This window comes from Linepithema humile, chromosome 2 (genome assembly GCF_040581485.1).
Source record: "Linepithema humile isolate Giens D197 chromosome 2, Lhum_UNIL_v1.0, whole genome shotgun sequence".
NCBI lineage: Eukaryota > Metazoa > Arthropoda > Insecta > Hymenoptera > Formicidae > Linepithema > Linepithema humile.
In genome coordinates, this window is record NC_090129.1 from 746,601 (window position 1) to 773,170 (window position 26,570).

The 26,570-nt window shown below is 41.8% G+C and overlaps 5 protein-coding genes and 1 long non-coding RNA gene across 9 annotated transcripts; 3 read left to right on the forward strand and 3 right to left on the reverse strand.

Annotated features, from left to right (window-relative positions):
- The first annotated feature begins 277 nt into the window (after window positions 1-277).
- LOC105677515 (uncharacterized) lies at window positions 278-2,175 on the forward strand. The gene is made up of 4 exons (XM_012376193.2): window positions 278-849; window positions 962-1,300; window positions 1,372-1,651; window positions 1,729-2,175. Exons 1-4 carry the CDS (start codon window positions 637-639, stop codon window positions 1,980-1,982), a joined length of 1,086 nt encoding a protein of 361 aa, XP_012231616.2. The 5' UTR covers window positions 278-636; the 3' UTR covers window positions 1,983-2,175.
- Window positions 2,176-2,249: 74 nt separating this feature from the next.
- Window positions 2,250-5,533, forward strand: Dnai2 (dynein, axonemal, intermediate chain 2). The gene is made up of 10 exons (XM_012376195.2): window positions 2,250-2,423; window positions 2,499-2,660; window positions 2,746-3,001; window positions 3,066-3,319; window positions 3,378-3,537; window positions 3,902-4,094; window positions 4,160-4,295; window positions 4,355-4,501; window positions 4,795-5,007; window positions 5,091-5,533. The coding sequence occupies exons 1-10, from the start codon at window positions 2,250-2,252 to the stop codon at window positions 5,166-5,168; spliced, it is 1,773 nt and encodes a 590-aa protein (XP_012231618.1). The 3' UTR covers window positions 5,169-5,533.
- A 195-nt stretch (window positions 5,534-5,728) lies between these two features.
- Window positions 5,729-11,461, forward strand: LOC105677578 (jouberin-like). Of its 2 annotated transcripts, none has more exons than XM_067350695.1 (7): window positions 5,729-5,870; window positions 5,944-7,484; window positions 7,866-8,007; window positions 8,266-8,622; window positions 8,785-8,940; window positions 9,550-9,998; window positions 10,099-11,461. In XM_067350695.1, the coding sequence occupies exons 2-7, from the start codon at window positions 5,992-5,994 to the stop codon at window positions 11,006-11,008; spliced, it is 3,507 nt and encodes a 1,168-aa protein (XP_067206796.1). In that variant the 5' UTR covers window positions 5,729-5,870; window positions 5,944-5,991; the 3' UTR covers window positions 11,009-11,461. The 2 variants fall into 2 exon arrangements, with proteins under 2 accessions (XP_067206796.1, XP_067206797.1); XM_067350696.1 differs by having other exon boundaries at window positions 5,742-5,870; window positions 5,965-7,484.
- On the reverse strand, window positions 7,723-8,941 carry LOC136998228 (uncharacterized). The gene is made up of 2 exons (XR_010888848.1): window positions 8,843-8,941; window positions 7,723-8,669 (listed from the first exon to the last, which is right to left on the reverse strand). It is a non-coding gene; the product is annotated as an uncharacterized lncRNA (long non-coding RNA).
- On the reverse strand, window positions 11,129-19,686 carry LOC105677579 (tudor domain-containing protein 7B-like). 3 transcript variants are annotated; one of them, XM_067350697.1, is made up of 17 exons: window positions 19,338-19,686; window positions 18,175-18,324; window positions 17,822-18,033; window positions 17,442-17,599; window positions 16,982-17,084; window positions 16,616-16,906; window positions 16,405-16,530; window positions 15,986-16,327; window positions 15,715-15,909; window positions 15,390-15,644; window positions 15,054-15,302; window positions 14,518-14,850; window positions 14,194-14,414; window positions 13,494-13,692; window positions 13,293-13,402; window positions 13,019-13,170; window positions 11,129-12,924 (listed from the first exon to the last, which is right to left on the reverse strand). In XM_067350697.1, the coding sequence occupies exons 2-17, from the start codon at window positions 18,257-18,259 to the stop codon at window positions 12,671-12,673; spliced, it is 3,285 nt and encodes a 1,094-aa protein (XP_067206798.1). In that variant the 5' UTR covers window positions 18,260-18,324; window positions 19,338-19,686; the 3' UTR covers window positions 11,129-12,670. The 3 variants fall into 3 exon arrangements, with proteins under 3 accessions (XP_067206798.1, XP_012231718.2, XP_067206799.1); XM_012376295.2 differs by having other exon boundaries at window positions 19,359-19,685; XM_067350698.1 differs by lacking the exon at window positions 19,338-19,686 and adding an exon at window positions 19,058-19,270.
- Window positions 19,687-20,911: 1,225 nt separating this feature from the next.
- Window positions 20,912-26,307, reverse strand: pAbp (poly(A) binding protein). Its single transcript, XM_012376290.2, has 4 exons — window positions 25,586-26,307; window positions 23,789-24,099; window positions 22,757-23,702; window positions 20,912-21,444 (listed from the first exon to the last, which is right to left on the reverse strand). The coding sequence occupies exons 1-4, from the start codon at window positions 25,776-25,778 to the stop codon at window positions 20,993-20,995; spliced, it is 1,902 nt and encodes a 633-aa protein (XP_012231713.1). The 5' UTR covers window positions 25,779-26,307; the 3' UTR covers window positions 20,912-20,992.
- Window positions 26,308-26,570: the final 263 nt, after the last annotated feature.

A 26,570-nucleotide genomic window follows, 5' to 3' on the forward strand; every position in this document is an offset into this window, starting at 1 on the left:
CTAATATTTTGTTCCCCCTTTTTCCCCCCTCATAATTCCTGTCTAATAACATTTGTTTGTCCTTTTTTTTCACTAGGATTACGGAAGAGGCACGGATCGTACGTTGAATTTGTCAGATGTGTACAAACTGTTACGTGAGACTTTGTTAATTACAGAAGAAGTGAAGGAGATACTGAAAAGAGATTGCGACGAAGCGGCATTTGTTTTGAAATCGTGGCAAGTGAGAGCCGTCGCTGAAAAGCGTGTGGATGAGAGCTCTTGCAGCTGCAAAAAAGTATGAGTACAATCAAGCATCTTTATTAACATACAGCGCACATTTTTTACAAATTGATTTGACCTCGTTTTGCTTACCTTATCATTGATTAGATCGCGAGTAAAAACGAAGCTGAGGAAATCGCGGCGGGGATCGGCAGAGCGATAATTCTGGCGCAAGAGCTGCGGGAAAAATTGAAGTTTAACGTAGCGTCGAAGAAGAGGACGTCGAGGAGAGACGCGGTTGAAAGTATCTATCTGCCGTCAGTTAGCGATCGTAATAAGAAAGTATCGAGAACCAATCTTGGAACGCAGAAAGGAAACAGCGCAAAGGACTGTAAAAAATCAATTGCGCTTCAAGGCGACAAAGCGACTTTTGTCGCGATGAGAAAGTCCTCGAAATCTGTCGACCGTACGAAGCAGAGTGATGCAACCGACAAGAGACACAACCAATCAAAGACGTTGCCTGCAAAGGCCGCAACAAGATCGAGAAAGGAAAAGAATTTTATACTGGAAAATAAGTTGAAAGTTAAGAGGATAAGTTCGGCGAGTAAACTGCAAGATGATGGCAACAATTCCAACGACGCATCGCGATGTGTATGTGTGACAATAATAATGCAACGGAGAAATAGATATCTTAATATCCGATTCGGCGTAAGAAAGAAATTCGTAGATTTTTTCATGTAATTTTGTTTTACTTTTATTTCAGTCACAAAAGTCTGTAACGTCTGAAACGTCAGCCACTGAACTAAGCGATTTGATACACAAAGTGCGACAATCCACGGAGAGTGCGTTGACTCTTTCTTTCAACAGCGACAAGACCGATTGTCCGTTGCACGGAGATCACACGCGTGAATCCGTCGAGGAACAAATCGTGACGATAGATGTGGTGGAGGCGCTTCGTCATTTCGATGTGCCGAATGAAATCGTTAAAGTTCTGAGAATTTACCATGAATTTTTGATGGCTGAAGCAAATGATATGAATGACATTAAAGAAGATAGAAATAAAAAGTCGGTCGATGGTTTTCTGCAAGAATTTGAGACGATGGTAAGTAAGCGCAAATACGGAAGAAAAAAAAATAGTTGAGCTATTTTATGCCTTTTATTTTATTTTTGCAGAACATAGTTGCGCAAGACTATTTATTGCAAGAGCCACGCTTGCTTAAAACAACTGCCGAATCGCTATCTGCGTTTAGCGACACTTTTAACGAAGATCTCGACTTGATGCAATTTAACGAAATGAACAAAACACTCGCCAAACTAGAAATCGCTTTGAAACACTATGATATCGAGAATATTGCGACACCCGTTATTGAGAGACCGTCATGCGATCCTTCTCTGGCAAGAGGATGGATGTCAAACGGATTTTGGAATGTCTCCTGTATAGAATATGTCAAAAGTAAATTTATACCTTGTTTCCACTTAAAAATCTCCAATTTTTTAATTTAACATACGTTATTCCACTTTTTATTTTAGACTTTTCCAAAGTGTACAACATAAAATACTCTAGCAAGAAGCAATTGTTATCGCTGTATGAAGCGATGCAAAGATTACAGCGCACGGAATACCGAAATACGCTGATCGGGATTATTTTGCGCGACGTGATACCCGCCGTTAAGTCCAACATTGATCCCACGAGCGCGGAATACGCGCGAGCGTACAAGACGATATTTGTTCTCTGCCAAGATTTGAATCCCGAAGTGCCAGTTTTAGTGAGGACCGACAGCTAAGTCCCACACACTACATATTCTTCGTTGCTATGGTAACCGTTATACGTGTACAACTTAATTGATACTTTTTGCGAAACGGCGCACAGTTGTATTTTACTACTTGTTAACATTGCGCTGCGGTATTAATAAGCGAGCGATTTTGTGCCACCAATTATTTCTAGTGTGATAAATAAAATTTCGATATCAAAGTAAATCATTTCCACGACTATATCCTGCATCCTGCATCTATTCATTCTGCGTGCAATTTGAAGCTATCGTTATTACACAATGGAATACGCTTACACGAAGAAGAGAATGCAATACGGGCGGAGAAGCAATTTCTCCGACTTCGACAAGGCGGAAGTAGAAATTAAATCGAATCCAGCGCTGATGAGCAATTACACTCGACTGGATCCTGTGACACACGCCACGCAGTGCAGTAAGGTCTTCGCGGTTCACGAGGTATCTTTCGATAGTTGGTTTAAAAATTAGATGACGTTACGAGTAGCACGTGCATTGCACTTGTATGTGTCGCAGGTGAATACAACCACCGCGACTTACAGGGACAACAAGATGTTCCACTACGAGGGCGGTTGGCCGAAGGATATAAACATGAAGGACCTGGAGCAGACGGTCCGGTATAGGCGCAAGATCGAAAAGGACGAGCTGTACATTCACACGATGCTCCAATTGTTGCCTGTAAAAAAAATCTTGTTCGATTTTGTTGAAGCTCTTGGAACTCGCTCTCGTATTTCAACGCGCGATTTTACGCGCTGCTTTCAAGTCGATGGAGCACTGCATACTGCAGAACAACGCGTGCAACATCTACGAGCAGTATTTCGCCGATGTGGAGACCGAGCCGCTGATACAGAGAGCTTTTTCGCGCACGGTGAACGTCTACCGGGATCCCGTGACGATGAAGCGGCAGATCACCCATCTGTCCTGGTCGCCGGATCAGGGTAACCGTTTCGCGGCCAGTTATTGCAGCACCAACATCAAAAAAAGCTTCGGCAGTAATATGTCGTATATCTGGGAAGTGGGTGCGTTGAGTATAAGCATGAATTAGAATTGAGTAATGAGCGGAATTAATCGAAACTTTCGCAGAGAACCCGAACAATCCGTACATGACGCTGAAGCCGTTCTGCCCGATTCTCACGCTGGAATATAATCCTAAGGACAGCAACGTCCTGATGAGCGGCCTGATGACCGGACAGGTGGCCTGCTGGGATATCAGAAGAGGCGTGGAAGCGGTGGAGATCAGCTCAGTGGAGTGCAGTCACAGGGATCCGTGCGACAAGACTCTGTGGATCAATTCCAAGACCGGCACTGAGTTCTTCAGCGCCTCGAAGGACGGTCAGGTATATAGAATCTCGCGGCGAAGGGACGGAGGTCAGAATACATGCTCTTTCACTGTAGATAAAATGGTGGGATACCAGAAAGATGCAGACGCCGACGGAGACATTGGTGATAGATCTGTTGAAGCCGGAGGATCAAAATGTGGACAAGGCGATCGGCATTTCGGCCCTTCAATTCGAACCGTCAATAGGAACGCGCTTCATGTGCGGCTTAGAAAACGGTATTTATCATGTTACGAGAGATTCGATTGTTTTACACTTTTCATTGATATATAAAACATTTCGAATTTTTATTCGAATTTTATTACAATTAATTTTTTATTAAAATTAGAATTTTTATTTGGAATTCTGGTTAACACACCATGTGCGTTTCATATGTACATCTAGCACTAACATTTGTAGTATTTTTTTTTTTTTAAATGAAATAATTATATTCTTCGACATGCATTCCATTATTAAGCACTGTAACATTATTATTGCATTTACATTGTTTACTGATAAATAGTTGTAATAGCTTAACACGCAAGATCGCTATTGAGACAAAATTCGATCGTAAAATCAAACTAATTTTCTACATTGTTCAAGGTATTGTAATATCGGGTAATCGCAAAGGTAAATCGCCCGGCGAGAAGATCGCAACGAGATTCAAGGCGCAGTACGGGCCGGTCATAAGCCTAGAGAGAAATCCGACGTTCGTGAAGAACTTCTTGACGGTCGGCGATTGGACCTCGAGAATTTGGTCGGAAGACTGCAGGGAGTCCTGCATAGCTTGGACACCGTAAGTTCAAAAATAAGAGGAAATTCGCGTAGGAGGCCTGCTGACAAACAATATTAATTCCTCAGCGGTCATCGAGATTTTTTAACAGGCGGCGCGTGGAGCGCCACGCGTTTCTCCGTGTATTTCCTGATCAAAACGGATGGAACGCTGGATGTGTGGGACTTTTTAATCCAGCAGGACAGTCCGGTCCTCAGCGTGAAGGTACACGATCAGGCTGGTGCTGTGTCCAACGATAAATTTGCAATACAATCTGTTTCAAGGTCTGCGATGAGAGTTTGACATGTTTACGACCGCACGAACAAGGACAATTGGCTGCAGTTGCAAACAAGAAAGGCTCGACTTATCTGCTCGAATTTTCAGAAGCTTTGACGATCAATCAAAAGAATGATAAATTACTGTTAACTGCGGCAAGTATCAAACTTCTTAAAAATTAATAGAAAAAGGATACTAATTTGTTAAAGTCTTTTTTACTACAATATTTCAACATTCTCAGAATCGAGAACTTAATTATTTCGTTTATCGCTGAAAAATTTTGTTCTTTGCTTTCGATATTTTAATGATTGCAGTGAGAAATTAAGAGTTTTAAAAGATAATTATGAAGATTTTATACCAGTTAAAAGAAAGAAGACAAAAGAAACAGATCATATATCAGACACATCCTTCTTTTCGTTAGTAGAAATGGTATTATCGGTTTCTCTAGCTTCTTGATCGCGAGACGCGCCGGGAGAAAGTGATAGAAGCGAAGAATAGAGAGCAACGATTGAAAATGAAAACGCAGAAGAACCAAGGCGATTCGGATTTCACCGATATTTCCACGAAGCCGGACGAACGAGAAGATACGAAGGAATCTGACGGTCTGAGGACCACGTTAATAATGCAATGTGAACAGGAGTATGAAAATTTGATTAACGCGGTAAGAGAATCTTCCGGCACCCGGTAATTCAATTAATTTTACGCAAACAGATATATATTTAGTTATCGATTGTTATTGTGCAGGAATTGACACGACAGACGGAAGAAAGTAACGTGGAACTGAATAACAACTTGGTACAGAACGGCGGCGTTATAAGTTGAAATGTGATTGCTAATAAAACATCCTTCCACGATCATTTCTGATCCCTCATCGTAGCTGCATTGAATCATGAAATGTTTTAAATACACTACATGTCAGAAAAAGAGGTGCATTGTTTTTTTTCCTCTCCAAAAGTATTTATTTGTCCACGATTGTTCTGTCGCGTATTTTTAACGACTTTGTAAAGATTTATCTTTTCTTTAATATCTCTCAAGTTTTTATCTTTTTGTTCTTGAATAAATCTTTCAGAAAAGACCACGTGTATAAATTTATGTGATGTATATTCTAAACTTGATAAATAAAGTTTGTCGAAACTCCGAATTTAATTATAAAATGCAGTAGCAACAAATAAAGATATTGCAGAAAATATTAGCAGTTCGGAAGTTTTAAAAATTATTAGAAAAAACTAGTGTTCAGTATTGCTTGAGAAATTATTATTAAAACGCGGAACTTGCTGAAAAATTGAACGCAATGAGGTTGGAGTTCCTCGTCGTCGCGTATCGATCGATCGACGCTTCCACGCAACCACGCGGTCGCTACACCGACTATTCGCACACCTGGCGTACGTAGTAACGCTGTTGCGATTCCACCTACGCGACCGCCGACGAATTAGCACGATATTTATACTCGCGTCGTAAAGTGATTTTAATGAAGACCGCAACGAGGACAGAATTATTTTCTTCAGCGAATTAATATTTGCCTTGGTGAGCGATCGATCGATTCGACGCAAGTGGAACACACGCGATCCTCATTTGTGAGCGACCTTGTTCTTTTTAGCGGCGCGTTAACAATTTTCAGAAGGTGATCCGCAGCCGAGGGGAAGCCATGGCTAAGCCCGGCGAGTCCAGGAGAATCAGCAAATTGACGAGATCGCGTAACGTGTCGTCGTTCTTCGAGGAATCGACGGAGAGCGCGACGCCACCGAAGACAACGTTGAGCGTCGTCGCGGATGTTCACACCGAGGCGGAGAATCCTAACCGACAGCGACGACGACGGGGCAGCGACGAGAACAATCATTCAGGTGATAAGGAAACCAGGCGATCGTCCGAGATCTCCAAAGCCTCCTCGCGAGCGAGCGAGGCGTCGCGGGATCGCTCTTCCGGTCGCGGCACCAGGAACTCTTCGAGGGATCGCTCCAGGCACTCGCACGATGACTTGACAGTGGAGTCGTTGGATTTGATAGAGGAATTTACGACGAGCAAGAAGATGGAGTCTCCTGAGGAGAAACCGCGCCGCCGGAAACAGTGGAGCACCGTTGCGAGCTTGGCGAACGAGGTGGAAGCGGATGCGAAGAGGCTGCCGCGGAAGCGCTGGTTGAAGGACGCCGGCATTATTCGATTACCCGAGACGAAGGACGCGTCTCCGTTGATCGACGCCCCGCGTCGACTTCCGGTCCCGGCACCGCGATCCAGCGTACGACAGAGCGTTGCCGCCTCCTTTCACTTTGACAATCCGGCGTTCGTGTCCGAAAATGAGGACGAGGTGCTCAGGATCGAGACTGATCACAATCGGGAAAGCACGAGGATCGAGATGAGGAGGCTGAGCGATCGTTCGAGCGGATCCAGCGGCTTGTCGCGGAAGCATCGGAAAGACGTGGCGGACAGCGACGATCGGTCCTCGAGGACCAAGTCCTCGGCGAGTCGAAGGGACAGCGTTGAAGAGCAGGAATTGTCGGGCACCTCGGCCAGCCTCGAGAGAATCACCGACCTTCGCACGAGCTCGATCGCCTCCGAGGCGCGTTCCGGGACAAGCGAGAGAAAATCCCGACCGGAAGCGAGGCGGGACCGGTCGTCGAGGAAAGAGGAGCGATTGTTTAAGAAGAAAGAGCCGCCGAGCGACGAGATCGTGAGTTCGTCCGCGCGGAACGTGGATTCCGCGACGAAAACCTCGACGGAAACGAGAGTCCGAAAGAAGAAGAAGCGGAAACGAAAGCAGGAGAAGGAGGAGGCAAAGGAAAAGGGGGAGATGAAGTATGTTTCCGTGACGGTTCATCGGGCGGACGTGCTGGAGGCCGATTACGTAAGCGCGAAGCGGCCGATGGTGAGGGTGCACATCGTGGAGGCTCGCACGGGTTCGTACTTGAAGACGAGCACAGCGAGCAATCGGGAGAACGCGCATCTCCAGCCGATGATCACCGGCAAATTCGATTTCAAAGAGAACAGATCGATGATACCGGTCTGGGAGGAGGAGCTCATCTTCGAGCACGACTTCGACGAGATCGTCCGGCGTGAGGATGGCGACCAAGTGGTGATCCTCTTCGAAGTGATAGACCTCCTAAGCTTCGCCGAAGCGAGTCTCAGCTACGACAGAGTCGGCAAGTTTCCCTGCGGCGCGATAACGTTGTTTATGATATCAGGATTCTTTTATCTCATCGTGTAACGAGAATAAACATGCTATTTGTTAAAATTTAAGATAAATTGACTTTTTTTTGTAAATTAATCGTTGTAATTTTACTAAATAATTTATATAAAATATATTCTAGCGATGAATATTCAACTCTTGAATATTAATGACGTCATTGAAATACTCAATAATAAAATCTCTCATTAAAAGTAATGTTTTTTAATGTTTTGAGAAACATTTATTAATTGTAGCGTCCGAAGAAATGGTATTTCTTCGGGAGAATAGAAAATTTAACAAATCAACGAACAAAAAAAAATCTTAAATAATTCCGTATGTCTAATATTATTTTTAGGTAGCGAGGGCTGTTGGAACAAAATCGCCTGGGCATTTCTTAAGCCGATAGGAAATAACAACGTTCAGCACGTAGATAAAAAAGTCCGCTTACAGTTATACAAACCTAAGCGAAACTTTAAAAGATACGGGAAACATAAATGTGAGGTATGCATTTTTCTTTCTAATTGTGGAATCTAATCATTTCTAATCTCGAACTTTCGAAAATAGAATGACAAATCTTTGGAATTTTTCAAAAATATACATATAATTGTATCACGTGTTTTTCTCTCCGTCTCAAATAATCCATTATTTCAAGATTTCCGGTGTCGCGATTTCCTCAGCGATCGAGTATTATATCAGGGAGAAGAGAAAAAAGAATCTTTTTATAAATAATACTTAATTCATTACTTTTCGCACACGCAGGTATACACCTGGTGGCAGTCGAACAACAGGGACAAGTACCCCAGCAGTCTCCTCGTGACGGTGACGTCGGTGCCGCCGCCGAAGTGCGAGCCCGTGCTTTATCAGCAGCTGCCGCTGCACGAGATCCTCGGCGACACTCGAAACGATTCGCGGATACCGTCGACGCGCACGTCGGACTCGATCGGTCTGCCGAAATGGGCGCGGATGGCCGCCCAGTCCTGCAAGATCCCGAACGAGAGGATGTTCGAAACGGAGACGAGCGAGAACGGCTGCTTCTACGTGGCGTTCAGCAACGACGGCAAGTATCTGGCCTGCGCCCATTCCGAGGAGTACAATTATCCGATTGTCGTTTACGAGGTGCGTCAATGTCGCAGCTAGCTCGATGATAAAGTTAAATAGTGCACCTAGAGAGGAGTGTTAAAGCGTGCAAAAGTAAATTAAATTCCGGATCGCTGAACAATGAATTATTCCAATGTAGTGCTTATTGAATCGTGGCAGCTATCGTTACTTCGATTTCAGGTCGAATCCGGCAAGATTCACGTTCGATTTCTCGGCCACAAGACTTTCGTGTACTCACTAAGCTGGTCCAGCGACGATCGTCACCTGTTGTCGGCATCCGCGGATCAAACGGCGCGCATCTGGGATGTTCGCGACCAGATCATCCAGCACATCGAGGTAGCGATTCAGCGGATAGCTGTTCGAGCATTATTCTAATTTGTTTGTTGAAAAATTTAACGATGGCGGTCTATAAATTTTGTAGATTTTTTTAACAAAAAAACGCTCGTATTTTTTTACAGTTATAAAGATATTAAGGCTCCTGGATACTCGCCGCGGCCATGTTGGATTGTGATGGCAGAGGCGAGAAATGCAGGCGTTTAAATTCTTGCGTGCCGAATAAAAAAATATTTTAATGAAATAACAATATAGATCGCTTTAGCACACTTGTGAAATTGACCGAAAACGATGCTTTTCCCTTAACAGTTCATCAAAATATCTTTTTATTTAAAAATGGCACGCAAGAATTCTCAGCGTGTAATTCCTCGCCTCCGACGTCGCAATGCAACATGGCCGCGGCGAGCCCAGGAGCCTTAATATCTTTATAATTGTAAAAAAATATGCCTCTAATTATTAAACTTAATAATAATGTTAAAAATGCAGTTTAGTTTGCAACGCGCAGCTTTTAAGATGTTTAAGATGAATTTTTGAGCGAAAATTCACGTAATTCGCGCGAAAACTGAAGACGAAACCGGCGCCCCCAATTAGAGATTTGCCGATTTATCGCAGATGCTACCACACCCTTCGTACGTCTATTGCGCCACGTATGGGCCCGGCAAGACGACGATCGTGGCGACTGGATGCTACGATCGCGTGGCTCGTATCTGGGCGGGCGACAGGAAGTCGCGGAAGCGCGAGCTAAGTCAAGAGCTGGAGGGCCACGAGGGTTTCGTCAATTCTATGGTTTTCCAAAAGAACGGTAACTTAATCACGGCCGATAGCGTAGGGTCGATAATTCTCTGGACAGCTCGTAGGAACAGCAGGATCGCGGCGCGGCGCGAGTGGCGCAGCGAGCGGAAGATAAAGGTTCGCGAGATCGAGGGCGTCGTTATCAATACTATCGCTTTGCACCCGTTGGAGTCTCGACTCCTCGTGCACTCGCGCGACAACGGTCTGCGCATGCTGGATCTCGCAACCGGCGTGGTTCTGCAAAAGTATCGACAACTGCACAATCGAAGGCACGCTTCAAAACAAGACTTATTATTGAGAATCGATAAAAAAAATCTCGCTCGGCTATTTTCGATCTAACAAACCTCTTCCCTTCCTTCTCGTTCGCAGGATACAAGCGAAGGCCTGTATATCGCCCTGCGGCGGATTAATCCTGTGCGGCGGCGAGGATTCCACGCTAAATATTTGGAACCTAGAGACCGGCAAATACGTAGCCAGATACAGTGGTGGGAGGAGTTTGGCGAGAGTGGTGGTCGCTTGCGTAGATTATCATCCCTACGACCACGTGTTGGCATTCTCAACGTTCGGCAATCCCTCGGCAGTCTCAGTCTTGAAGTTCAACAAGAACGTGAGCGACAACGACGTCGGACTGAATCTCATAGACGACGCGTCGCAAGCTCGCGGCAACGAAATAATCCTGAACGTTTTGGAGCATCCTCCGTCGCGACAGAGCAAGTCCAGCGGCGGAAAGGCAGGGTCGAGCAGAAAAGCCTCTTCTTCGTCCAATCGTCCCGCGGCAGATCCCGCGATACAAATAGAAGACAACAATCCCGCGCGCCCGTGGACGAAACTGCGTCGCCTGAAGGAGATGGAGCGAAGCTGGGAGGAGAAAGGCCAGAGTCGGCTGTACCGTATCATCCGGAAGATCGACTCGCTGCTGTCCAAGAAGTCCATGTTCCCCGAGGACGTGATAGGCGGCAAGTGGACGTCCAGCGCGAACGACGGCAAGAATTCCTGGATCGACTTGGAGAGCGGCGTGTCCAGCCCTGACGCTCGAGATGTGTCCAGAAGCCAGGATCCTTCGTCCGACTTCCACGATTTGGCGGCTCTATTCGAAACTGCCGCGCCTTCGCGCAAAAGTTCATTAGAGAGTGCCGGCACGTACGTCATCGAGATGCCGGAATTCGAAAACAAGATCGCCGGAATCAGATCCGAAGACGTGGAGTCTGGTCAAACATACGGCAGCAGCAGTTCGCACGTGAGCAATACTACGTTCGTTATTGAGAACGAGCGCACGTGACTGCACCCCCTCCACTCCCCCCCTTAACTGTAATCTTGTATTGTTCCAAAGATTCTATTTTTATCTTATTGTATGACGATATTTAAACTGAAGAAATAAATAAATAAACAAATGCAAAAATGGTTGTACAGAAATTTTATTACATACGCAAATTTTAATTTCAGATCAATAAAAAAATAAAAATATTTGCTACAACTAAACCTCGTGAGAATCTCGTGAGAAAACGGTACGCACTTGTAATAATGGCGACAAGAGAAACGGTTCCGAATCATGAACTGATTACAAATGTTTACAAATGATTAACCGTGTTTGAACCACATGCAAAATCCGAAATATTTTTAAACTGGAGACGCACATATGAGAACGCCATGTGTTTAAAAATTAAATGTTTCGTATACACAGATACGTATCGAGGTACAGTGGTCTTGCTTTAAAAAAAAAAAAAAAGAAAAAGCAACCGGAAGAAATTTCTGGAATATACTCTGAGTCCATCATAACTCTGAATCCAACAACTGCGCCACTCCACAATGTGCCTACTACGCGCAGTTCTACGCGAGTACGGATTGTAATCCAAAGTCATTAATCAAGAAGACGGTTTAATCTACCATTTAAAAAATGTTTGCAACAACCGTAGATTTGTCCTGCTTTAAGTTCTTTTGTCAGTTCCGTTTAAACATATTTCATTGATTTTGTCCGTGAACTTTTATCTCAAAATTCTTATACTCTTACAATTCCTTTTTTTTTTTTTTAAATTATATTGCACATTTTATTGTCCGAGATTTTCTAAGCGGACACACAAGCAGAACAAGTCTTAAATCAAATCGCATCACGTTATGCAATAAGAGTTACATATGTATTTATTTTTTATTTACTGTTCTAGATATGGAATGTTGTTGCTTAGTTTATTAATGAATATCCATAATATATATTATACACAGCCAATCTCTTGTCGTCAGACAATCATACTGTTTTGTCTAATATGAAACAATCCTGCGAATTTGTGGAACGACAAAAAGAAAATTAAAAGGAAAAACGTAACGCAACACTGCTAATAAGAATATCCGACGCGAATTGAACAATCCTTTCGGAAATACAACAGAGCTATAATAAAACTTGATCTCTCCGAGTAAATAAACTACACATATCAAGGAGTTTCAACAGTAATACATCCCTTAACGAACCGCGATAACAAGAACGTAATTGACAATAAACTCAGCGAATGTGAAAAAACAAAAAAATCTCATAGCACATGTAGCTTATATTCGTAGGACATATAAAGCCTCTGTATGAAGACAAATAGTAAAACAGACGCTTCGATAAATAAAATCTTACTACGCGCATATACTGTCCCCGTTTTCCAAAAAAAAGGGAAAAAAAAAAAAAAAAAAAAAAAAAAAATATTAGAAAGAAATTTTTTTGTAATTAAATAAAATATAGATGCTTGTATGTTATCCTCTTATAATACTCGCACGCTTCATTATACCGTGTCGTGAAAGGAGAAAAAAAAGTATCATTTACGTATCATGATTTACGATTTATTAATCATTTACGTATCGTACTTTTACGAGGAACTCACGTTTCACGGTATAACGCCGTGTATATAAGAGGATAAGGCGATCATAAAGAAAATGTTGCTGTCGTTTACAAACCAATTGTAACGAGCTAACTAGACGACGAAAGATTCTCCTCGAATCCATCGATGAATTTGGCACGCTTCTCTTCCACCAACAGTCTGTCAATGTATATGTCTTTCTCGGTGCTGACGTCGATCAATCTTAAGCCGAGCATGGTGTTAGCAGGAGAGAAGTGGTCAAACACCGATTCGACGACCACCGAGACGAAGTTCTTGTCCAGCACCAAGTCCTTGAACCTCACACAATCGCCTACTAACCAGTCGTTGTTCATTGGTTCTATTCCTATTCATCGTTAAAAAAAGAAAGTTATTGCTAAAACTCGTTGAAAAAATAATTCAAGTAGAGTTCAATTGTAGGAAGAGCGCTTTTCTCTTACCAACAAGTTTTGCCTTCACTGCCTGATACGGCAATCTTAGGAACTCGCTTTTCAACGGCTGCAGACTACTGTGTTGCACTATCGTCACATCACCGAAGTCACAGAAGTACACAGACACTTCATTATCGCTGATAATATTGGTGACGTATACCCTGAAAAAAAATCAAGTGAGTTAATTGAAAAACTGTTCTCTCTTCGCGTAACTGTAAAATAATATGTGTATTATCTATGTAGATTTATAGATCTATAGACAGAGATGTGCGAGATCGCATACCTGTACCAGTCATTGTTGAATATCCCCGCGTAGAGCATGCCCTCGCTGACAGTTTCCAACAATGGACCATCGTATGTGATGTAGCACTTTTGCAGATCTTCCATCATTGCCTGGAAAAAGATAAAATTCCGATATAAAGATTTATTTTGTTTGACTGCTTAAGCTTCAACATAGGCAAAAAATATATGCCTTTGTACGTACTTTCAGCTCATTCGCATCATTTAATGGTTGCACGATAAAGTGTCCCGGATGTGCGGCCAACGTTATGTGAACGTCAAAGTACTGGCCGATATCCGAGATCGTGGGCGGATTCAATTTACCGACAGGCTCGAGGGCGCGAGAATTCCTGCGTTCCACGCGTTTCTTGGCCTTGATATTATTGTTGCTGTCTTCGTTGACTCTGCAAATGTAATGATAAAGCGTTTATGATCAAGCTTAGAAACTAAAGGACGCAAGAGCAGTGGAACAGAATACAAAGAAATATGAAACACAAGTCGAATGTGACAGACATATCCCTCTCTAAAAAAAGGCATATTATTATTTACTTTTGAAGTTTCTTTTCGTTGTCATCGTGATGATTATCGATCGATTTATCTATCATCAAGTTCGCGTAGATGATTTCGTTTATTATCGATCAATCGTCATAGAGATGATTGCGTTTGACAGTTTGTAAGAAAAGAAAAAAAAGCGCGCGTTACACGTGCGCACGTATGTCCTAGTAGTTATAAAATATACAAAAGACGCAACAATAAGACGATGCATTCTTGACACAAAAAGGAAGCTTCATTAAGGGGGATTTCTACCTTGTTAGGCAAAAAAAATCGTTTTTTTATTGTATTTTTTAAAAGGCTGGGACTTTGAGAATATGTTTCTAAAATGGCACGAAGATACGAATACTTACTTTAATAGCTGGCTGTCCAAGTTCACTGCTTGATTAATGGAGGCCAGCATGTCATTCGTTCCGACTCTCTTAAATATCTCCACCACCGGTATTCCACCGGATGCTATTCTGATGACTTTTGCCAAAAGCAGATCCGTGTCCGAGACTAGTTCGCGGAATCTGGCCACGAGCTTATCGTCATACATCGACGGAGTGATGGTGTCCAGATAGATTTGTGTCGCCTGTTTTTTTTTTTTTTTTACGCAAGTATATAAATATTAATGTTTTATTTAAAAACCCATTACATTTTTTTACAAATAATAAAGAAATAAATTTTGGTTTTACCTGCGGAGGAATGCACTGTAAAGTCTTTGAAAAGTTCTCTATTGGAAGCAAGTTTTTCCTCGACGTCGTGATGGTTTTACCAACATCAACCAGAAATACCGTTACTCCATCGTTGGGGATGTCGGTCACCCTCGCTCTATACAGTTGTGAGTTCCACTTCACAAGATATATCTTTGTAAAGTTAAGTGCCTTCAAAGAATTCGCCGCATTGCTTGCGAATGCTTGACATATAATCTCATCGTTCAACAGAGTCCTGACGAGCGTGTCCAACTGCGCATAGACCTTACCGAACTTGTCAATGTGTGTAACATATAATTTGATTAATTCTCCCGCCTGTGAAAAAGAAATGGAACATGATTAAATTACAAAAACGAATGAACCCTTTGGAGAATTTTTTAATATAATCGAGCAGCAACTTCTGCTTTTGAAAAGTGATGTTTTTTTTAAGGAAAATTTATAATTCAAATTTTATTCATGCAGTTAGGCATATTGCTGCAGCAAAGGATTAAACGAAATACGAAATCGTGGATAATTACTGCGGTTTTAGACGAGGCGATGATGTGATTTAAAATTTTGTCGAATACAATCTGGTTCACATTTTCGTCCGCGTCCTCTTTGCTGGTGTCGTAAAAGGTCACTGTTGTAAAAGAACCATATTCATCGGTATCCGTGCTGTGCACCGTCGCTAAAAACATGCGATCGGAAATGAGATAATTTTCAACTTCCGTAGTCGCCTGGGCGTAATCTTGAAAGACCACCAGTTCATGAAGAGCCACTCTAATCGCCTGTATAAAAATACACGAGTGCATTATTAATATTGTTAGCGCAAAGATCAAACAGAAGCGACAGTGAATCGACTACAGATGCGTCACCTGAGCGGGAAGGATGCAGAATATCTTCTCCAAGGGATGCAGCAAATTGGATTTGTACTGCTCCTCGTATCCCTCGTCGATGAAGAAAACCGTGACGAGTCCGGCCTCGGATTCTATACACTGGACTCGATGCCAATAGTCGTCCTCTTGAACGGCGTAAAAATGGCCGACGATGCATCCTGCTGACGCCGAGGCCGATTCCTTCTCTTGACTGTAGTGCTTCTTCATATCGTTCATCATGTCGACAAAGCTGTCCTGCAATAAGACGAATTTAGCTTTTATTTGCGAAACGAACAAACGGATAAGCAATGCGGTCTCTATTTACATTGTCGTCGCCAAGCCGGACCCAGACTTCCTTGGTGTTCACGACATGAGTGACGCACACGTGCCAGATAGTCGCTTCTGGCACTGTCAATTTATCGGGCGCGGCGGGCCCGATCGGACTCAACTGTATCTTCTCACCAGACAGACAGATGATCTCAGAAGTGTCTCTGGACGACGGGTTGTTACTGTCGGATCGCTGAAACATCGGGAGAAACATAACGCTTAATTTCCAGCGCGACACTTCGCCTCGAAATGAAGAAAATGTATTTTACTTTCAATTCCTGAGAGGTTCGGCAAAGTATCGTCAAATCGCCGACGCCCTTCTCCTGGTTCATCTCCGTGCATTCCTCGATAATCCTCTCCCAGTTGTGAGGCAGAGCTTCGCCGTGCTCCTTGTTATAATATTCGGGCAGCAGATGCATGAAGATTCCACTGTGGTGTCTCGTCACGATGTTCAAAATCCGCTTCTTCACCACTGTCGTGTCGATGGTCGTCACCTCGGGACTCGCGGCCTCCTTCGTGAGGTTCACCAACGCCAGTCGCGCCGCCATTTTCTCAGCTTCCTGCTCGGTGGCCGCGTCTTCTGGAAACGTATGGAATGTGTGCACGCCAACCTGCAAGGTGCAACGGCGAATTAATAGGTAAAATCGATTTCTTCCGGCATACCGTGTAATTCAATCAACATTTTTACTTTCACACTGGCGTAGATGGTGACTTTGACAGAATGTTTGTCTTTCTTCGAATACATCCTGTATACAGGTGATGATAAGTTCATCATATTGGCACAAGTTTCCAGCTCTTTTCGAGGATCCGACACCTAGAACGGAAAATACAACTGCGTGAGAACACATTCAATCGGATTGCTATTTTTTTTTCCTTTCTTCTGTCAAAATTTCTCTTACTTTTGACATATCGATGATAGATTGAGGGGTCGAAGCGAGGACGTTTCCATTATTGCCGTTGTTATAATTCCTAGTCGGCGACGAAGGTGTTCGAGGAATATGTGTGGGAGAAATTTTGAGTCTGTCGCTTAATTTCGTGGTTTTCGATTCCGCAGTCTTTGATTTCACGTTTATCACAGTCGTGGCTGCTGTCTTGTCATTTAATACTTTGCACTTGAAGTTCTCGATAGTCTTACAATTATTGCCGTTTTGATTCAAAGTCGCTATATTTGTCACTTTATCTTTCAGTCTCTAAAAGCATTAGTGCGATTAATAAGACTTATCGGGAGTTCCAAAATGAAACTCTCAATTTAAATCTGCACTTACTTTAGTTGGGGAAACTGGTGGTGTAACCGGACCAAAGCTTGGGTTCTCGCTATTATGCGGGAACGGACACTGCACTCTAGTTCCCATGAGAGGCATTATAGGTCTGAAACATTATTTGTCATAAATATATAAAACTATACATTTATGCAAGAATTATTAAATAAGTGTGCATATTTTTATTAAAATTAATATTTATATAAAGATAAAATATATTAAATTTTATTAATATTTCAAAAACATTAAGTTTTATATTAAATTTAATATAAAAAAATTATAGGAATTCTTTTGGTTATCCAATATATTAAAAAATTTTAATTGCTTAATAGTTTCTATAAAGTTTACAAAGATTTGTAGCTATTGAAAATAAGATAGCATTTTGAATGAGAATAAAGATAAATCATCACTTGTTAATTTACATTGCATTCATTATTTTAAAATACGATACACTTGTTCCAATTACCTGCTAAAATCTGTATATAAGCTACTCTTTCCAGGCGTTGATTTAGTAAAGGAACCAGGAGAATCAACGTAGCTGCTTTTAACAGATTGAAAGTTGCTAGAATTATTGGTTCTAAAACCAGGTGAGAAACTTCTGGCGGCATAACGAGGTGGACTCCACTGAAAAACAAATCTACGATCAATCACAGTGCAAATGCAGCAAAACTTATCACACGCTTCAGTATTAAAACAGAATTAATTTAACACAAAACAATAGCTTTCATCATTAATTTGCGAAAAACAGAGATCAGATAATCATTATTTCTCCAATCGATATTTATCGAAACTTGACTATACCGCACAATAACAATCATGTTCGAAGAGACGCAAAGTGACAATTACTTTTTTTTTTGATACTTTTCGTCGTGTGCTCTTCTGCCGTGAAATTAATTTCGTGAGATGTGCCGTGTTCTTGGAGGGCACAGCTTCCACGTACAGCTCGCCATTTCTTTTGGTCACGGTAATATCCGGTATAGTACGTACGAAAGCGTCCACCGTGGGGTATCCAAATTGTCTGTACGGTAATGGTTCTCCCGCGATCATACGGTAATCCGCTAAAAAATATAACAAAAATCACCCTTATTTCAATAGCTGAAATAAGCAAAATCATAGAACAATTGTGAGAAAATCAGCAGATAATATATACATAATTTGAGACATGATTGTATTTCAAATTGAGCAATCATTTTCCTTACCCCATAAATTGTCCAATTTGATACCGCCTTTGCACGATATCAAGCATGATCGCAAATTCTTCACAACTTCTTCTTGATCCGTCATTATTCTCTCTCACAAAAGAGAGATACAGGAGGAAGACTTCAATATCAACTATACTAATTGTTCACCTAAAAAATATTCAATCATTGTAAAAAAATAATTTATACATTGTAATCAAAAGATTCTGAAATAAAATTATCAACTGCAAAGGCGCTACAGAAGAATCGTGAATAAGAAAGGATTAAATCACGAAAGGAAGAATGAACAAAGAAAAGTGACATAAGCATAAGAGGAAGGGCATGAATTCCTGGTAATCTCAAGATTACAGCGTGAAGTGCGATAATTTTATCAAAGTTTATTCAGCATCAAATATCACTGTTAGAGCACATGTTCAATTATAAGACTTTATATAAGCAAGTAATGACGATATTAAATTTTTATTACAATAACAATTTAAAATAAAGTAAAATTCATAATAACCTGATAACAAGCTAAAAATTATTCGTATCTTTCTATTATTTCTTATGAAATAAACACTATCTGAGTGCAGACAATAAAAAAAGAAAAAAATATATTTCTAAATAATTTATATGGTGCATCTAGTCCAAGCTTCAATATTATATTATATCCATCATTTATGCATGCACGCTTTAATTGTAACCTTGCCAATTTTAGATTTACTTCGTTAATATGCCGAATATCCTATACTTCCCCAATATCTAATACTTTCACCAATTTTACGCATTTCCACGCTTGAAAGAGACAAGATGAGAGATACATGTACCCAAACGCATCATGCAAATTGCAATCTTTTGTAAATACCGTACGTTGAAAGAAAAATATCAAATCGGCTCGACTCACGTTTGAACGGAACGAGAGTTGACAAGTATGAATTAACGACAGGTAAATAAACACGACTTTGTTGCGATAAGAAGTTCCCGTATTGCCATATGCCGTGTGTAATCAACGGTGAAAACTTGCGCGAACGTGATCGAGATTACGACGACGCGTCGCGACAAGTTGCGCACGGTTATTCGTCTGATGATAAATCGGCCAGGATTTCAGCATTTACGGCGGTAATTATGTACGATCGGGCGTACGATTGTTATCGAGGTCATTAGGAAATGGGGGATATACGTACATATTACGTGCAGGAATGTACCTTCTCTCTATCTCTCTCGTACGCGCGCGCGCGGCGATATTTCGCTCGCGGTTGCCGCGTTGGAGGACGGGCTGAGCGATCGAATTCGTCGTATCTCAGCCACCGGCGCAATTCTTCAAAGTTGCTCATTCAACGTCGACGTATCTCGGATGCGACCATCACTTGGGCCCTCTTCTCGCCTCCTGGTGCCCACTCACCTTCGACCGGCTTTCGTAAATTTCTCTTATCAGAAGAAGCACCGCGCGTTCGACCAACTACCTCTGAACTCGGTCCGGCCGTCGATGTCTCGCGAGGTAATCTTTTTTTTCTCTCGCTTTCTCTTCGTCCCGCGCGGCAACCTATCCGATCGCCCAAGTGGGTCGCAGGCCGGGACTGCTCGCCAATCGTGTGTCCGCAATCCCCGGAAATGAGATGGCAATAAAAAAAAACCGCGCTGCGCCGCGCGAGCGCGAACGCGAGTCCGATTTGAAACGGCGTTCAAAAAACGCAACGCGTAATCGCCAAGTCAGCGCTAATTGAAAGAAAGTTTTCAAATGCAGTTTCGCATAATTCTCGAATGCTTAATACTGCTAGTAGCTTTTTTTTACACATATGCAAGCTCAATCAAATAAAATTTGTGAAAGTAACATTACAAACTTGTTTTGAAAAATTATTTGAGTGTTTATTCTATAATAGTATTTGTTGTATTCACTTTTCTCTTTTTTTAATGCAAACAATACTAATTTATCAACATTATACCTAAAAATTTCTAGCTTACAAGATAATAAGCAATAAAAACAACTATTTTATCAAGTTTATCTTATTGTTAATCGAATAGTTCATCTCTTTACAACTTACCTTGGAAACAATTTTTGATACAAGCGTTCCTAATATCAATTTTGTAAATAATGAACAAGTACGCATCATTTATTTAGAAAGTCATTTTATTGAGCAGCGACTCGAAGAAATGTTAACGCTAACTAGAAATCAGTCTAACTACCAACATAACTAATAAAAATTAATGTAAAATTAATGTATTGGCAAAACAAGTTGGATTTTGAAATTTACGGCAACTTTACACTAGTACAGCAACAATGACCTACCTATACTTAACTCAACTACCTATACTTAAAATATAATCAAGATTGAAAGAATAAAAATCACGGTACAAAATGCGATAAGGAGAATACTAGACTTAAAAACTAAAATGCATATAAACTTTTCTTTATCCCCGAAGAAGAGGATTATGTAAGGCTTCTTATGATAAAGTTGCTCGAGGTGAGCTACGTAACTGTGTCCTTCTTCCATCTTCTGACGCGAACTGCAACAGATAGTGTTAGTAAGATCACGGATATTTCAGTTAATTACGATTTGTTATTAAGGATGTCTTTCGCGAAGGAAATATCAATGAAAGGACAATAAAAAGTACATTCAACGAACACAGCGGTCGTGGAAAAGCTGCTAACAATTTCCTCGTGATTGTCGCATGCTATTTCCAAACTTGTATAATTCCTATACGCATCTTGAAACTCGATCGCTTTAACTAGTGTGTTCGATGAATGTTAATTGTCATGTACCTTTAAAGAAAAATTTATTTTCGTAAAAGGAGGATAAGCCCTTTTACATTTGAGTTTATTTTTATTCTTTTTTTTTTTTTACTCCTTTTTAGGAGCAACCGCTTGCTTGGCTTGATGGGCTTGCAGTACAGCCACAGCTTCCTCGACCTTGGCCTTCAGGGATTCGTTGTGCTCCAGCATGTGAAGCAGCTCGCTGTTGTCAATCTCCAACAACATGCCGGTAATCTTGCCGGTCAGTTGTGGATACATGCATTGTATGAGCGGGAACAATCGCTCGCCCAACATCTGCTTCTGTTCTTGCGGTGGCGCCGCAGCCAGCATCGATGCAGTGAGCGGTTCCTGACCCTGAATGTGTACTGCCTGCTGCACCGAAGGAGTTTGTGCAGGAAGTGCCATAGTTGCTTGTGGTGGATTGCGCATGTTCGCGGTGTACTTGTAATTTGACGGACGGCTCTGACCGGGCGAGACCCCGACAGCGGGCCCGGCCATGGAACGACTCTGCATATTGGCGCCACCAACCGCTTGTTGACCTGAAAGATTACAAAGTATCAGACAGAATGACAAAATCTTACTCGAGTAAATAAAATAACAGTTAAACTGTGACTCGTTTAGTTGTAAACTATTATAAATATGTTACCGCAATATTCTTCATAATACAATAACGCACAAATCGGAGGCGACTGATGTAAAAAGCATTTGCATTTACATTATGTTATATTCGCACACTTTCAACATAACTGTTTGGACAATTTAGATAATTGACTTTCACAAAACTGTCCGTTAAAATTGAGTTGAATAATTTCGGGTAAATCTCGAAAATTTTAATATGCACAAGCGTGTTGAAAGTCTTGAATATTTTGAAGTTCTTGGAGGTCAATAATTGTCACGATATAATCCACATGTATTCTCCTCCCATCTGTATGTATACACATCTTTACACATACAGATGTCTGTTATTGTTAGTATACGAATCATTCGCCGTTTACAATTTAATTTACATAAACGTTTACGATTTAAGCAAGTTCAAATTTCCTCCGGCAGCGATTAGATCCAATTTTCATGAACTCATACTTCCAACTAGGAATATATTTACGAATGAGAATCCGTGGTGTAACACGTCACCAATCGAGATATTCAAAATTCGCTTTGTGAAAACGTCTGTATTAATAAATATATATTCATCTTATTTTCGTTTTCATGAAAGTTTATCTCGCTACTTTCTTTTCATTCTTTCAACGTATTGGAATTTTTTAAATTACTATTTATTTTCTTTATGAATTTGTTCACAAGATACACATATTAAAAATTGGCAATGCACTGGATGTCAAAATGATCACAGAGGTATGGAAGTATTGTAGGAAAAATCCAATGACAGAATCACAGATTTAGACTTTGTAATAAACGACTTGAAATTACTCATTAATAAAACATTTTATTATTAAAATAATATAAAAAAATATTTCTTTTTTCCTCTCTTGTAACATTTTAAAATTGCCTTCTATTTTATTGACAGATATAAATAGAAAGGTTTAGTCAATACATTAATATTTTATTTTTAAAGGAAAAAAAACATCTCGAAAATTGTTTTAGATGATTCAATATCTAAGAAAAAATTCTTTGGTCCTTCGTGTCTTTTGATACATTCAAGACTTTCACTTTCAGTTCTTTCGGTTTCGAAAATTCGAAGCAGTTTGAAATATCTCGAATCATTCTAAGACACATTTTGTACTTTGCTCAAGGCAATCTCCGATAAAACAAACAGTAATAATTGAATAGTTCAACCGTAAGCACAAATTGTACGCAGTGTATAAGTCGTATTTCTAAAACGCCTGTTTTTCCTACCTGTGATGGGCCTGGCGGACATGCTGTTACGCAAGGCACCAGCTTGTGCAGCAGGCGCGCGCGGCGCTGTTCTGAACGGTGCTTGCATCGAGGTGAATCCAGAACTACCAGTTTGCGCATTCGGCCGCACTTGATTCGGTTGCGCCGGCCAACGCGGAGTGGCGCGGATCTGCGCCATCTGAGCGGGTCCGTAGAATCGCTGCGGTTGTGGCAGCGTCGGCACGAAATAACTGCCGGCGTTACCGGGTTGGAATATCTGTCCCATCTGTTGCATGCGCACGTTCGCCATGCGCTGCATGTATTGCGAGGCGAGGTGTGCCTTGCGGTCCTCCTTGCGCTGCGCTAAGGCGACGTAGAGCGGCTTCGAGCCCACGATGCGTCCGTTCATCTCTGTGACCGCCTTAGTGGCCTCTTCCGGCTGCGAGAAGCACACGAAGCCGAAACCCTTGCTACGTCCCTCTTCCATCATCACCTTGGCGGATGTAATCGTACCAAACGGCGTGAACTCCTTACGCAGGCGTTCGTCGTCAATAGTGTCATCCAGGTTCTTCACATAGAGATTGACACCCTGGTAGCGATTCAGACGCTCAATCTTCAGCTGTTCAAACTTCCGTTTGAGCTCCTGTTGGCGCTCGGCTTTCTTCTGAGCGCGTCCGACGTACATACACTTGCCCTCGGCAATTTCCTTGCCATTCAACTCGAGCACCGCCTGTTCAGCGGCGTCCGGGTCCTCAAACGCGACGAAACCGAAGCCGCGCGACTTACCGTCGTCTTTGCTCATCACTTTGTGGCTGGTGATGGTCCCGTACTTCTCAAACATATCTTTGAGCTTGTCATCCGTCATGTCCTCACCGAAGTTCTTAACGTAAACATTCGTGAACAGTTTGGCCTTCTCGCCCAATTCCTTCTCGCGTTCCTTACGCGGAATGAATTTACCAACGTACACCTGCGCGTGCAAAAAGTAAATATTAGTTGGCTCAAAACAATCCGTCGATTGACTTTTATTAGACGATAAAAAGCAATTACTTTTACCTTCTTGCCGTTCAATAACATGCCGTTGACCTTGTCGATAGACTTGTTGGCAGCTTCCTCGGTTTCAAAATGGACAAATCCGTAACCCTTGGAGGCGCCTGACTCGTCCTGTGCAACTTTACAACTCAATATGTTGCCGAAAGCGGAGAAAGTATCGTACATTGCTTTATTGTCGATGTTTTTATCTAGATTCTTTATGAATACGTTTCCGACGCCGGATTTGCGTAAAGACGGATCACGCTGGGACCACATAATTCGAATAGGCCGCCCCTTTATCATGTCGAAGTTCATCGTATCAAGGGCGCGTTCGGCTGAAACATAAACATACACAAATGTATTTCATGTAACGTATTCTTCCTGCAAAAGTAGCATGAGATCTCAATGCCGGATTATTCAAAGCGGATTCCTTATCATTAAATAAATTCATCTGTGTATACATGTGCCTTGCAATTGTGCAAAGCTCAATAATAAATGCATCTGTAGAAGCTCGAGGCAAAACTTTTCGATTAAATTAAATTTTGACCTTTTGTGTTATTACAAGTGATATCGAAGGAAATAACCACTTGTCTGATAAGAATTTAAGATACGCAACATTAATTCAATAATTAAAAAATGTGAAGCAGCGATATCAAACTGATAATAAACGAAAAATGCTTAAACTTTGACCAAAGTGCATGAATTATTCATTATTATTTCAACGATTGATTTCCAAGTGATTGCGTTTGCAAAAAAAAGTCACGTTGCAAGGTTTACAGACAAGACGGAAACAAATTAATGCGAAGCAAAAATAAATCCGTGAAATTAAAATTTCCACTTATTATTGCGTCTGCAAATTCTGTGGAAATAAATAAAAATAAAATATTAAAACGACGAAAAAATGAAAGCCTTATACTTCACGTGCAAGTTACAAATTCTGGTTTTTTCCAGAATCTTCTTTCAAAATCCGTTTTTACCGTTCGTTAGATCTGCAGGTAGCAGACGAATACAAAATGCAGGTAGTCGACAATGGATGAAGGAGAAAATTCTGTCAATTAACTTTTACTTTTCACTATCTCGAGATGCCTGACCGACCGAAATACAAAGGCATTCCATACCGAATCTGCATCCCAAACCATTTTTCCTTCCAAGAATTTCCTTCTTTCCGTTTTCTACCTGCTCATTGTATTACAAATAGCGATCCCAAGGTTAAACAAAGGCGCCTAACATAACGGCCATCTGTTTCCTTGAAATTCTATTTCTATGATCTTTTGCAGCTGCATAGCTGAAATTCTGAAGAGAAACGAAAATGTAAAATTACACAATTTAAATAAAATTAATCGTAAAACACAGCATCATAATTTACGAGATTAATTTTTTGTGTCGCAAGCCACATTGGCTCGAAACATACACACGACCTATTCATGTAGCTATATTTTTTCCAATGTTTTTTTTTCGTATTTTTCTCGCTCGCTCGCTCGCCGTTTGCATTTCAAGCATGCGAAGAAAGCGTAAATCAACGTTACGCGATCGAAATTGCGAGGATTCGTCGTCCTTTCGAAAGATCTGAAATCGCGTGGCCGATGACGCATTTATTTCCCGAGATAAGGCGCAGTAAAAAAAGAAAAATACCTCCCCCCACCAGCGACGATTAAACCGTTAACTACCATTACGAAGCGCGAGACGATGTGAATCCAATATGGTGGACGCAATGAGCCACGCAGCGCAGCACGTGTGAGCGGCGTGCGAATTCGCCACGTTGCGTCATTCTCTGGATTGGGCAATGACACGGGGAAAAAACGGAAAAAAAAAATAACTCACCATCGGCCGGCTGCTGAAAGTTGACGTACGCATAGCCCAGGGAACGGCGGGTGATCATGTCGCGGCATACGCGTATCGACAGCACAGGTCCGGCCGACGAGAACTTCTCGAACAACATCGCCTCGGTGATATCGGTGTGTAGATCGCCCACGTAGAGCGAGGCCATGGGATAATTGGGTGCGCCCGGATTCATGGTGGCGACGGAGTATCAAGGCTTCGTTATCGCACCAGAAATTAGGACAGGAATGCCAGACTACCCTTCGCTTTTCGCAAAAGGGACTCGCTTCTTCACCCCCTACTCCTCAGCCTTGGCTCACAATATGGCTCGTCTTCGTACGACTTTGCACGAATGTGACTGTTGTCCGTTGATCTAGCTCGTTGTTGACGTGCTTGGGACACTTCTCCACTTTCTGCTATTGCCGTGTGTATACAGCCTGTTTCCCGCGAACGACGATGCCGACGACGACGATGACGATTACACTTATTTCTCTTTTTTTTTATTTTATCTCACCACGCTGCGACGGTTTTCGCCTACGGTTTTGCGATTTTTTTGTATGCGTTTTTTCGGAGATTTTTTTACTTTTTTTGGGTTTTTCTAGGAGAGTTAGTTTCACGAATGGACGTAAGTTGTGTGGCCTATTTCGAGGAAAAAGGAAACACACACAACCACACGTGAACACAACTCTTGTTCTTGCTTCGGCAGAAGAGCGTCGCAGACTTCCTGCGTGCGTTTATATACTACCGACCGCGCCACCGCCATCGTTCCATTTCCGGCGAAATAGTCCCTGCTCTTAGCGTCATCTATGTTAGATATAGGAACATTTCATCAACCAAATCAGCACCAGTAAATCATTAAATTTGATTGGTGAGTACTTTAAAATGTACTAATCAGATTCAATCTCTCATTGAGCTCGGCACAGCGCTGCATTCTGCTGAACGCTGTCAAAGTCTGTCCTGATTGGTCGTATCGCTTCGCACTAGTATT